General features: G+C 44.1%; 1 protein-coding gene across 2 annotated transcripts in view; it reads left to right on the top strand.

Moving 5' to 3' along the window:
* GNAL (G protein subunit alpha L) overlaps positions 1 to 12,591 on the top strand; it is a 164,851-nt gene extending 152,260 nt beyond the window's left edge. For both annotated transcript variants that reach the window (XM_090285824.1, XM_090285825.1), the window contains exons 6-12: positions 1,843 to 1,897; positions 3,361 to 3,434; positions 3,998 to 4,056; positions 4,397 to 4,517; positions 6,178 to 6,308; positions 8,693 to 8,760; positions 12,436 to 12,591. In XM_090285824.1, coding sequence (XP_090141950.1) covers positions 1,843 to 1,897; positions 3,361 to 3,434; positions 3,998 to 4,056; positions 4,397 to 4,517; positions 6,178 to 6,308; positions 8,693 to 8,760; positions 12,436 to 12,582 — 655 coding nt within the window. In that variant the 3' untranslated portion in view covers positions 12,583 to 12,591. The remainder of the gene's footprint in view (positions 1 to 1,842; positions 1,898 to 3,360; positions 3,435 to 3,997; positions 4,057 to 4,396; positions 4,518 to 6,177; positions 6,309 to 8,692; positions 8,761 to 12,435) is intronic.
* The last annotated feature ends 1,114 nt before the right edge of the window (positions 12,592 to 13,705 follow it).

Raw genomic sequence — 13,705 nt, forward strand, 5'->3', positions numbered from 1 at the left:
TTCAAGACCAGCAACAGCTTAGCCAGACTGCATTGTGGTTTTCCAACCAGGTCTCCAGCAAGGGCAGGGCTCTCCCCTCCGTGGGCCTCCATGTCTCTCTAGCTCCCAGGCTGTCCCCTCCTGTGGCATTTCCAGGGTTGTTTGGACTCTGTCCAGAATGCTCTGTCTCAGGCACCAGCTCCATACCCCAGGCCAGTTCACTGAACTCTGGTACACATGCAGCAGCACCTTCCAGAAAGGCCACAAGCAGATCAGAGTCCCTTGGCTTCTCAGTGGCCCTGCCACCTCACCATAGCTCTGCAATCCTCCAGGAGGGGTTGACTTTCTCTGACCACTCCCACAGCTGCTTCTGCTTGGGTGGGACTGGCCCTGGATCCAGGTGAAATGACCTCATTTCTGACACTGCCCCCACCACTTTGTGTCTCGTGGGGTTGCCTCTTGGTCATGAAGCATCTGGGCCTTGTACCAAATCAAGGGTGGTTGGACTGAGGGCCACCAGAATGTCACCCCAGCACCAGGACACTGGAACTGTCTTTAACTAGGAGTGAAGATGGCCAAAAGAATTAAGAGGCCTTACTGTGTCTTTGGCCACCCTCTTGCCCGTGCTGAAAACATCTCAACACCTATAGGGCAGTCTGGTGGGGAGAGCATGTGGAGATGGGAGGTAATACCCCTGTGCTGTGCAGAATGCCCCCAAGCACAAGGGCTTAGAGGTAGGCCCAATCATTGCTCCACATACCCAATGATGGAACCCAAACCTTCCAGGCTTGGACAGGCAGGGAAGCTGGGCCCTATCCCTAAGTCACATTCACTCTCCCCATTGTAGGAGCCTTGCCCTGGCCATGGAGAGCATGGGCCACTGAGACCCCCTCCATCTCCTCACATAATTTCCTAAAGCCCCACTGCTGGAGGTGGTCCTCTCACCACCAGCTAATCAGTCCCTATCTCTTCCTATGTCTTGAACATGTCCTTTGGGGGCGGGGCACTTACCTCTTCCAGCTCCAGGAGGAGGAGAGGAGCAAATTCCATTCAACAGACAAATATTAAGGGGGCAGATACGGATGAGGTGCTGGGGACCCCTGGGCCAACCAAAGACCTGTTGGGGGTTGGGGGGGGCTCACACTTTGAGGAAAAGACAGAATAAATAGATAAGAAACAAATGTACAACATGTCAGGCGTGGTAAGTACTTTGTAGAAAAATAAAGCAAGTTTGCCATGGAGATGGACAGAGGGGCTATTTTAGACAAGATGGACAGGGTGGCCTCTCTGCTGGGTTAGAGGGGCAGTTTGGCAGAGGAAGAGCCGTCTTCTTCCTCATGTCGATGCAATGTGATCTCCTTTCCTTCCACTTACTTCTCCCTGCCTCCATTTGTGTAACATATCAGACTTCTGGGACCAACCTTATAGCCTTCACCGGGTATGCACGCTTGATTAAACCTGCTCACTTTTGGATCTTATTAGGACTTATTACGTTAAAGGAACATCTCACTTTCTGTTTTGTGTTTACATGGCATCGTGGCCTTCCTTTACTAGCTTAGCCTCGGAAGGAGGCCTGTGCCCCCTCCCACTTCTTGAGTGGCCTCTCACCTCTAACCTTATAGCAGTGAACAAGAGGGAAGAGGGAAGGCAGAGATAAAAAGAAAAAAAGAGGCAGCATTAACCCCTCAATCAGGAATAGTATGCTACCCAGGCAGACACATGGCGCAGGAAAGAATATGGGAGTGTCCCTCAGGCTCTCTGCTGCCCTGTCCTCCCGTCCTTGTGTGACTATCCCATATGTCACCCCTTACCCAGGAGAAAGTCATTAGAGAACATTCTGAGCACTGTTGGCTTTCTTTTCAGCTTCCTGGAAAGAATCGACAGTGTCAGCTTGGTGGATTACACCCCCACAGACCAGGTACGTGAAGTTAGAGCTCTGGCTACCTGTTGGAACCTTGTGAGATTAAAGAAATTGCCAGTATTACTCAGGGGTCATTTTAAAATGGATTAAAGAAAATTTTCTTGAAATAACTACTTCTTGCAAATTGTGCCGTCCCTGCATACACACATGGTATGCTCACCGTGCCCTGCTAATTGACCCAATTGACTTAGCTCTCTGAAACATACTAAATTCTTAAATCCCCAATATCGAAATAATTTTATTTGTGCAACAGGACTAAGCAATTCCCATTCCTCTTGCAGTTCTCAACAGAAAATTAAACTTTTATTTCCCCAACTTCATAAACTCTGCCCATTCTGCTTTCTGCCCTTGTCTGAGTCGCAAACCACAGCACACTCTCCAGGCTCTCCAGTGGTTAATCCAGAGAAAAGTACCACTTTGCAAGTAGCAGAGACGGACCTTCTGTGCCCAACAAAACCTTTGACCCTCAGACATCCATAGAGACATTGGGAGCCCTGAATTGTTCAGCCTGGGAGCCCCCTAGATGCCTCCAGAGCTAGTGAACTCCGAAGAAGTCAGGGGGGCGCCATTCACACTGCCTCTCCAACACTCCCCAGCATCTGTGTCCAGGGAGGGCCTTGGCCATGGGTCCCTCTTGGAGGCCCTCTCTTCTCTGCCGCTCCTGGAGATCTGAGCCCTTCTCTATCCCTTGAACTCCATCTGTCTCAGAGGCTGACTCCAAGAGCTCAGAATTACCTGGGAGAGCAATGGAGACTTCCTGGTCTTGAGTCAGTTCCATGAGGCTGTCCTCAGCACTCTCGTCAGGCTGGCAAGGGAAGACCACCTCCCAGCTTTCAGAATGACTGCAGTATCTGCTTCATTAACATCCTCATGGATTTGTGATCAGAAAAATACACCCCTGACATCTGACAAATGTACAAGAGACGTCAGCTTTGTAAAACTGGCTTTCTCATTCCCTCCAGACTGCAATCATCCTTTACCTTAGAGAGAATAGAAGTGTGCGGGAAAGAGAGGAAATCTTAAATCAACTAGCACCCAGTCCAAAAACCCGTGATCTGTGAATTCAGCTTCCTTTGCTTTCTCACCCAAATGGTTCTGAATCCAGAGCAGCTGGCGCTCCAGCTGTACCAGGAGAGCACTGGTGGGGTCTCTGCCCAGAACACTAATGATGTGATTTGGTTGTCAGGAGCATGACAGTCAGTGGCTACATTTATCAGTGATTTGAAAAAAAATCCTAAAGAAAGTAAAAACACAGCTATCAAGTCTCCTTAAGATTAAACCAATACTGTAACGATGACTTTGTCAGTGGGGAAGTGGGGGGGCGGGAGGGCCAGAACACATTTGTCTGAGTTACAATGGAAGAAACTGCTCTTTGAAAAACTGTTACCTGTGTATGCGGGCTTTTCTTCTGAAAGATAACAATGATGTCACTTGGTTTGCTTTTCTTTTCCTGCTCTCAGGACCTTCTCAGATGCAGAGTTCTGACATCAGGGATTTTTGAGACACGATTCCAAGTGGACAAAGTAAACTTTCAGTAAGTGTGTTGTTGAGAGCAGGCCTGCTGCGGGGCTGTGGGAAGGAAGCTCTCCTGGCTGCCTGCTGGGGTCCTACAGGACTTGGGGCCAGGGGACTCAGCTCCCACCCACGGCCCTCAGGCTTTGGGGAGCAGAGTCCCGAATGTGCACTGCCATGCTTTTAGATAAGTAAATACAGACTCTGTGGTTCTGCAGTACACACGATAAGTTTAGGGAAGGGAGGAATCCAAGACTGGAAAGGCCTGAGGAGGTGAGAATGATCTGAGGTATTGAGGTAGGTAGAGAGAAACTGCAGCCAGAAACTTGGGAGAAGAGTGCACTACACAGGCTGCCCTGAGAAGAGGGGTCCGAGCCAGCCTGACCACCACAGGATGAGGGCTGGATGACAGAAATGGGTGGACACCCAGCTTGGCACCCTGGTGTGAACCTAGGGCTGGGCACAAGTGGTCTGCCGAGGCCACACAGGCTGGGCAGCAGGCTGGACAGCAGTGGAGAAGAGCACAGAAGGGCAGGGTGCTCCCTCACATCCCCAAATAATTGTTGTCCTGTTGTCCTTCCACAGCATGTTTGATGTTGGTGGCCAGAGGGACGAGAGAAGAAAATGGATCCAGTGCTTTAATGGTGATTTCCATGCTCTCAAGACGGTGGGATGAATGCTCACACTCCCTCCTGCTACTATGTTTAAGTAGTTTTGAATGAGATCATCTATGAAATGCCTTAAATATGAATCTCATAAATTAGGAATTTAAGCATCCTAAATTTCCATTTACCATTTGTAATATGGGTAGACTCCTGGTCAGACACATTACTGAACAACCAGTTACACACACAGTGTAGATTCGAGTCATTGTTTATAGTCATGGAATGAAAATTACCCTGGAAATGGGAACAGTTGGGTGAGTACTTTATCATAATCCCCAGTGACAATCTGTCTTAACTTTTTCTCTCTTCTCCCTCTAAGACGTCACTGCTATCATTTATGTAGCTGCCTGCAGTAGCTACAACATGGTGATTCGGGAAGATAACAACACCAACAGGCTGAGAGAGTCCCTGGACCTTTTTGAAAGCATCTGGAACAACAGGTTATAAAAATAACACATTCAGTCTCCCCACTGGATTGCAAATTTTCTTTCATTAAAAGTATCACTCAGCTTACTTTCATTTTTATTCTTCAGATATAGTCATTCTTTTCTTACTGATAAATTCAAAACTGTAAGAAGTATCTTTTTTAGTCCGTCCATAGATAGACATACTTAACATGGAACCATTCTTTGTTAAAGTTCTAATAGTGCTTTGTCAAGAAAATTTAAGTCTCTGTTCTAAAAGGCTAAGATTATATCTATGGTTCAAAATTGGTTTTGTTTGGTTTTCATAGTTTAGAAAGTGCCAGTTTTAAACATTCACATATAACTAGATGATTCCTAAGATCAGTTACAGTTCAAAAGCACAGTCATGTTTGAAAGTGCTACTGCTGAACTGCAAACACACACACCAAATACTATACATGTAGCTCAAAATCAAAGTTTCTTTGGAAATATTTGGGAAGAAAGAGCACCAAGGAGGACAGAAACATAACCTGTCCTTGCAAAAAGTTTGGGTTATCAGAAAAGTATTCCTCTAATAAGCTATTCAACAACTGTTCTTAGTTTTATAATATTAGGACAGTTAATGGGAAAGAGTCAGGGAATACTAGGAATACAGAGAAATGTGTAGGAGTCATTAAAAATTTAGAGATATATATGTGTACACACAGACACACACACACACACACATAGTCATATGGGAAAGTGACCACAATATTGTTAAATGAAAAAGCAGATTTAAAAAAACCTTGAACTTATTTTTATAAATGTGATAAATATATATATGAGGATAGAAAAAAACCTGGAAATAAAAACATAAAAATTCTAATAGTTGTTTCTGGGTGTAATTCATTTTATTTTTTCTATGTATGAATTTTTTTATAATTAAGATTTCATTTTTACAAGGACTATGTATTTTTTAACTAGAAGAAACCGTAAGGCTATTTCTATTTGGGGGAAGAATGGTTTGTGTTTCTAATTCACAGTAAGATTTCTTTGCAATAATCATCAGCTTGATTCCTTTGAAGTAATAAAATTTCTAAAGGCTTTGCTGACGTGCACACTGAATTCATGTTAAGCCATTTCTCAGCATCTACTTAATGAGACAGAGAACTTTCCAACCTATACCTTCGCTGTACCCGAGCCCCTCCCCTTAGCCTTTCCTTTCTAGTGCAGTGACCTAGATCTGAGTGACATCCTGCCCCACAGTGGAGAACCTTGGACCTCATCAGAGGTGTCAGGGGAAGAACCAAGCCAGCTGCAAGCTATGTTCTGTGTGATTAGTTCATGAGTCCTGTATCTTACTTTAACTTCTTCTAGTTTTCTTATCCTTTATTAGTAAATTACACCACCATAATCCAAGTGTATTCATTATGTTAGTAAACCTTAGCTTTGGTACCAATAAATTTATCTGCCAGGGAAAGATAAGTTAGAAAGTGCTAAACTGCTAAGTCAACTCCTATACTTATTTGTCATTATAAGAACATCTTTCTTATAGATGGAGTAGGGAACCAAGATATTGTTATATTAAAAATGTCTAAGTCCTATATACACTGCCAGGAAGATGGCAATGTTGTCCTTTTCACTGAATTCCTCATATGTTAGATGTACTTGGCCATATAATGGATGTGAAATTTGTATGTTTATTTCTCCTTTTCAGGTGGTTACGAACCATTTCTATCATCTTGTTCTTGAACAAACAAGATATGCTGGCAGAAAAAGTCTTGGCAGGGAAATCAAAAATTGAAGATTATTTCCCAGAGTATGCAAATTATACTGTTCCTGAAGATGGTAAGATTTTAAAACAAGTTTATCCCAGTTGAGGAAGAGACTTAATTGTTCTTTCACTAGCCCCATAACTATAATTCAAACAGTTCGGATGAATCTAGGAAACTCAGTTATTAAAATCAATTCTCTCAAATATTGCCCCACCTCAGGTAGGAGAGTATTAAAACGTCCCCTGTAGGATTCCATTTGTAAAAATTTCAGAGTTTGACTTTCCATTTAAATTGTACAGTTGGAGAAAGGGCAGTTTCAGGTGTGAGTACGTCATTAGTTGGGATAAGCTCTACCTCTTGGTGCCTCAGTTGGGCCTGCTGTGAACTGGGCTCATGTTAGCCCTTTACATTGACCTTCACACTGAACCCTCTCAGTACTGCTGCATGAGTATCTATTATTGTGTTATCCTGTGGAAAGTGAGGCTGAGAGAAGTAAAGTCACTTATACAAAGTCACACAGGTAGAGCCTGTGAGGACAAGGTGGGCTTTGAACCCTTTACTACCAAGCCTGTGCTTTCAGCCACCATGTTTACATCTTTTGCCTCCAGGGATGACTTTGGCTATGACATTGGTGAGTCCCATCACGGGGACCAACAATCTGTGGGTGTTCCTGGGACCTGGGACTTTGAGTGCTAAAGGCAGGAAGTTCCTGTCCAGGCAAACCCCAGTAGAGTTGGTAACCCCATTTCCAATTGCTGCTCTTCAAGTTTTGAGTAGACACTGGGCCACCAGACTTGTAGGACAGATTTGCTTACAGCAAAACAACACCACTTCTTACATTTCAATGCTGAACTAGATCAAGCTGAATGAAAGGGACTTTCCTAGCAACTTCTGTAAAGAAGTTAAGAAAATTCATCAGCCTCTTTGCACTAACCTCAGCCAGCCTAGGGGTGTTCTTTCCAAGGCTAAGGTAGCATGCCACCTGTCTGAGGGAAATCTCCAGAGCACCCCTCTCTGTTGCTGGATTACCTGTTTCTCAGTAATGTTCCCAGTCACCAGTCCCCGCCCCCGCCCCACCATCATTCCCTCACCTGACCAGTCAATACTCCAGCTCTGTGGAGCTTACTTCCTAAATGCTATCTATGAGGACATACACTTCCTTTTTTGCCCTACTCATAACCTTGGTCTTGACCCTCATTCCCCTCATCTCAACTATGGATCAAGTCAATACAGCTTATAGTCCAGGTTCCCAGATTGTTCACTCAGCTTTCCAGAAAATTCTCTGAACTTTGACAAACTCATCTTTCTGAAATACAATTATACCATGCTTATGATCCCTACCAACACTGTCTTAATCTTACCACAAGCGGAGGCCAAAACTGACCTGTCTAGGGAAGAGGAAAAGCTTCACTCCCCTACTCTCAGCAATACTGTGCTCCTCCCCCACATTCTCAGCAATACTATGCTCCTCCCCCCCACACTCAGTCACACTGTGCTCCTCCCCCCACACTCAGTCACACTGTGATCATACCACTCAAACTCAGTGATCATACCACTCAAACTCCCCGACACTTAGTCACACTGTGCTCCTCCCTCAGTCACACAGTGGTCTTACCCTACACACCCTCACACCGTGCTCCTCCCCTGCTCTCCCCTCCACTCCCACACTTAGTGACACTGTGATCTGACCGCACACACCCTCATTCACACTGTGCTCCTTCCCTGCTCACTCCTCCCTCCTCTCTGCATGGCCAAGCATGGCAGGCCTCCAGGTCAGGGCTAACTCAGTACCACAGTACCACAGTAATTGTAACGAAGAAGGGAAGAGAGTGATGAGAAAAGGCTGACTTGAAGCCTAGAGTTTAGGAAAATAAATTTCACAGGGCCACAGAAATCATTGAATGATGATCCCATGAACTTGGTATGTTCATGGGAAAAAGGCTCAGAAGGGCCTAGATCAGAGTGGTCGCCACATTTGATTTTAATTAGGGGCTGCAGATGCTGCAGTCTGTAGCAGGAACAGTAAGCGAGGGCCTTTCTAAGAACAAGCTTGATGGAGTAAGAACTCAGCCCGCTTCCAGATAAGCAAAGCCACTGCCAAAGCTACAGCCACAGGCCTGAAGACCGCAGGGTCTTCTCTCCACCAGAGAGTGCTGAAGGTGAAAGTAGCTGTGGGGTTGGCCAGTGTTCAATGAGGTTGTTTTCATTTCATTTGAGTGGAAGTTATCCCCCCACCACCAAAAAAGAAAGTTTTGTGAGAGTTATAACTATTAAAAGGACTTGAAAGGAGAAAAGAAAAATGAAAGTGACATTGTAGCTTTCTGCCTGCCACATGTGCCTTTAATGCTGTAAGTATACCACAGTCCAACTTTGTAACTTGATTTATATAATGTTTTCCACAGAGTTGTATCTCTGTTTCACATTACTTAATTAAAATTCCATTTGTAATTTCTACAGCAACACCAGATGCGGGCGAAGATCCCAAAGTTACAAGAGCCAAGTTCTTTATAAGGGATCTGTTTTTGGTAAGCAATTTTGTTAATCTGTGTTTTCTTACCACCTTAGAGTTCTATTGTTCTTTGCAATTTGCAAATTACTTACCCATTCATGATCTCATTTAATCTCCCCTCAAATTATGACAGACGAGAGAAGGTATTGTTACTTCATCTCACAGCTGAGCACACTGAGGTTCGAGACATTAGACAACTCACCTCAGGTCACACAGCTTCCAAGCAAGAATGGCACTAAGACAAGTGGGACCCTGTTGCTTGCTGTATTTTCCAAAATGGGAAGAGTACTTCAGCAGAGTCTGAAACACCAGCAGCCATGCCGGGCCCTCCTTTAATCCTTTGTCTTCTATTTAACACAAGGAGGCTAAAATTAACAAGAAAATGAAACTGCTCAGAATCAGACTTTTTTTTTCATATTTTATTTTGAAATAATTTTAAACTTATATAAAAAGTGAAAGAATTGTATAAATAACAACTATATACTCTTCACCCAAGTTGACTTATTGGTAAAATTTTACATTCGCCTTTTTTTTTTTTTTTTTTTTAATAAGCCACAGGGTATAACTGGCTACAAATTTTCACTAGCTGGAAACTAGTAGATGCCAAGACTTACCCAAGAACATGTTCTAGTCATATGCACACAGCACTTGGTACATGTCAATTGTGCAGAAGAGGAAATCAGTCCATTCTGCAGCAGGGATAGTCCAGTCTGCAGGCCGGCGTTTCCATGGGGATCAGATCCTCAGCACGACACCTGGGAGCCCATTTCTCTACCCTCCTTTCACCATGTTTCCTGTTGCCTCTTGAATTCTACATTGAGTTAGAAAGTAACAAGGGTAAGAAACCAAGTCCCAAAGTGAGTTCCGAGGAACAAGTGTTTCCCAGGAAGTAACAGGTAGTGCTGCTGGGAAAGGGCTGTGAAATGAGTCAATCTGAGAAATGCTGTGAGACAAGTTTCTCTGTTATCAGACATCTCAGAACTCTTGCTGCGCCAATGCACTTTGTGAGTCTTTTCAATCAGGAAATTAGCTTATAGTGGACCAAAGATTTTTCAGTCAGGGGAATTTGCTTGTAGTAGATCAACTGCCTTTTTTTAAGAAGCATCTTGTAAGACCATAAAATACAAAAACACATAAAACGTATTCCACAAATACTCTTCTAGTGAGAATGAAAAAATGACCAAATGTGCAAATTGGGCATTTAGGTAAAGATTAGAAGTAGAATACGAATGGCCATGCTCCCAACATTCAGTCCCTGGACAGAAGCCTTTTCTTTACTAACAGTGGGCAAGCCTGGTTTGTATGCAGTTTGCAAATCAGGGAAATAAAGTCATGGGAAGTATCAGCTTACATTTTTTTATTGCAGGATTTGCCTGGGGCAGTGAGTCATCCAAGAAGTGTTGAGTTGGAACCCCTAACCCCAGACTTAGAAGGCATGCAGGGCAGATTGCAGAATTGGTTATTTAGTAGTATTTAATCTGGACAAGAGCAAATCTTAGGTTAAATGGTAACTTTGGTAACACAGGGCCCCAAGAGAGGGTGGGGAATAAAGGTTATAAAAGGAGAAGGAGAGAACCTGTCCTTGAGGAGGGTCAAGGGAGGTTGGGCTGAGAAGGTAGAGGGCACAGGGAGAAGGCACCAAGTGCTGCCTGAGTGTTCTCCTTAAATGTCATCACATGAGGAGGGGATTGACTACCAGGAGGTTTGTCCCAGGCAAGGTCAGTTCTTCCATGGGGAGGCATGAACCATCATGCCCAGAGTGGGAAGACCTTAGAACAGAAGGAGACAGAAGAAGGAGGGGCCAGGTAGTCAGCCCCCAGCATCCCCCCAGTCACTGTCAACCAGATCTGTCCCTCAAACTAGAAACCCCAGCCCAGATTGGACCAGAGAGTATCCTCCAGGGCCAGTGTTGCCAAAACTTTTAAAGCAGAAGGTGGTAAGTATGCGGTCACAACCTTGTGTCCTGACACTCTTAGCATCTGTTAGAAGCCTGCATGTTTTCTGAGCTGTGTTCCTCATATTTTACTAGGTCATCTCAGATTTCTTTTATCTTAACCATTACCTCCTGCAAAAAAGGCCTCAAAGAGCAAGGCAGCAGCCAGGTGGCCCAGCCAAGCAGAGTCTGCAACTGCCCAGTTTTCCTTAACAAGCTTATTCCTATCGTTTTTAGTGAAAATTAGGTTTTTCTTAGAGATTTAAACTGTTTGAAATTTGCGAACTGCAACAACCTTTGCAATGACTCCATTCCTTTCAGGTGGGGAGAAACTGGTCAGATTATTACAGAAAAAAGCCTATTTTCATTCATTCACTATGCACTTACTCTCCTTGTGCCACATACCTCACCTTGTGCTTTAGGACTAAAATGATATGTAACTTACAGACTTCAGTGTCCTTAACTTTAAAAAAAAAAAATTAATTGTTCAAGAGAAGCCCAACTACTGTTAAAAATGTCTCTCCTTTTAGGATTTTCATAACCTTGATGAACATTTGCACAACACCCTTGCAGAGTCCCAGTATTTTTCCAGCAGTTGTTTCCCGATCTGCTCTGCAGAAAAACAAGGGGTGGGATGGCAGGGACAAGGAGGGCATCAGGGATTCCTGTGGGCATCTATAAAGAAAGTTCCATATGACCCCTGCATTAGTCTGCCAGGGCTGCCATAACAAAATCCTACAGACTAGGTGGTTTAATCAAAGAGAATTTATTTCTTCCAGTTCTGGAGGCTGGAAGTTACCAGGGTTGGTTTCTCCTGAGCGCTCTCTCCTTGGCTTGTCGATGTTCACCTTCTCCCTGTGTCCTCACATGGTCTTCCCTTTGTGTATGTCTGTGTCCGAATCTCCTCTTATGAGGACACCCATTTTGCTGATTAGCACCTACCCTAATGACCTCATTTTAACTTAATTACCTTTCTCAAGACCCTATCTTCAAATACAGTCACACTCTGAGGTGCTAGGGGTTAGGATTTAAATATATGAATTGTGGGACACAATTAAGCCCATGACAGCCTCTCTCCACACTGCCCCACTTAGCTTCACAATGCACATGAGCATGTCACTCCAAGATGTCCTCACGGACCATGACTAATGACATTTAACTCAGTGTTGCCCAGTTATTTGGACGCAGAGCACTTTTCTCCCAGAACACTCATGAACCTTCCACTGCTAATCCAGGGACAACCAAGTTTTATGTTGAAGAGGAAGCAACATGGCTGATGTGCTATCCATACAGAACCACTAGTTATGTGTGGATATTTAAATTAAAATTAAATACAATTAAAAATCACTCTTTGTTGCATCAGCTAAGAATAGTGGCTACCTTATTGACAAGGACAATATAGAACATTTCCATTATTGCAGAAAGTTCCACTGAAAGGTGCTTGTTTAGACGTTCATTTCTGGAAAATTCTACCCTGAATTCTGTTTTCAGTGGCTATCTTTTAAATGTATGTCCTGTCTCAAATGAATTTTAAGGGTCTGTGGGCAGGAGGTAAGCTAAGATTCTTTGGGTTTCCAGCTGTGTGTTCAGTATTTAGACAATCCCCCCAGCTCTGTGTTCCTATGTTGAACAAACAAGACAACACCCCAAGCACTCTAATCTTTGATCCAAAAATGAATGGGTGGGGTCTGCGTTCCCATGTGCCCCTGGAGGACGTGGCCAGGGCTCTGCAGCGCAGTCGCCTCTCTTTTTTTTCAGAGGATCAGCACGGCGACAGGCGATGGCAAACACTACTGCTACCCGCACTTCACCTGCGCCGTGGACACGGAGAACATACGCAGGGTGTTTAACGACTGCCGCGACATCATTCAGAGAATGCACCTCAAACAGTACGAACTCTTATGAGGTGGCCGAGGCGGGGGCACACACCTTCCGGCGCCGTCTCTCCGCCTGCTCTCCTTTCTCCACTACCCGACCAGGCGGAGCAATTATTTCCAGGCTACCTGTCAGCCCCAAGCCGTGGTAGAAAGTAGTGAGTTCCCAGTGTTCTCCGCGCTGCCATCTATCCTGCTGTGTCCCTTCCGTGTGTGACCACCAAGCCTCTGGCTACCTCTTTCCCCTCAGGTTTGGTTTGTAGCTTCTGTTCTCATTGAACATGGCCTTCCCTAGCCTCCCCACCCCTACCCATCTGTGTCGCTGCAAACCATACACTCTCACATGAATGACACTGCAGTGAAATTTCTCTGGGCGGGGGGGCCCCTGTTACTTCATCTATTCAGTGATTTATTGATTCATTAAGAACTTGATAGATGGCGGAGAAGCGCACTTTTCCCCGAGTTACCCGGCATGATTGTAGCGGCACATATGTAATGCAGTGAGCCACGGAGTTCTGATTTTAGCTTTAAGCTGCAGACCGACAAGTGGCCCCCTCTTCTGATCTGCATTAGCCCAAGATTTAGAGTAGGCCCCAAGCCACGGAGTGGCAAGAAAACATATTTTCAGTAATATTTTGAGTATCTGTTAGCCTCAGGCATCTGAATTAGAGCTACTTTGAGCCTTTTATATTTAGGCAGAAAACTTACCACATTCACTACTGCAAAGGGTGTCCTGTCTAAAAATGATTCTCTAGACTTTCATTATGCTTGGGCAATAGTCTCCTTTCATGTATTCTTTTTGTTGTTATTTTATTGCTGGTTTATTACACTGTACAGACCACAAAATGTAATATTATTTTGTATAACTACTGAAGAAAAATCCTTGTAGATCTTTGTGCCTTGATTATGGCCATACCTGTAAAAGAAATGTGTTTTTATTGTGTTTGAACAGCTAAATGTTAACATTACCTGCCGCTTGCTCAAAGAAAGGGAATGAATGGTATCTGTAGAATTTAGGACATTTTATCAGATTGGTACTTTGAAAAATACTCCTTGATTTTAAAAAATTATATCTACATATATATTATACACATACATACATATAACTTCCACAGCTTACAAATAACGCTGTACTAATATCACAACCATCTTTC

The sequence above is a fragment of the Furipterus horrens genome, unplaced genomic scaffold (assembly GCF_987537825.1).
Source record: "Furipterus horrens unplaced genomic scaffold, mFurHor1.1.pri manual_scaffold_8, whole genome shotgun sequence".
Taxonomy (NCBI): Eukaryota; Metazoa; Chordata; class Mammalia; order Chiroptera; family Furipteridae; genus Furipterus; species Furipterus horrens.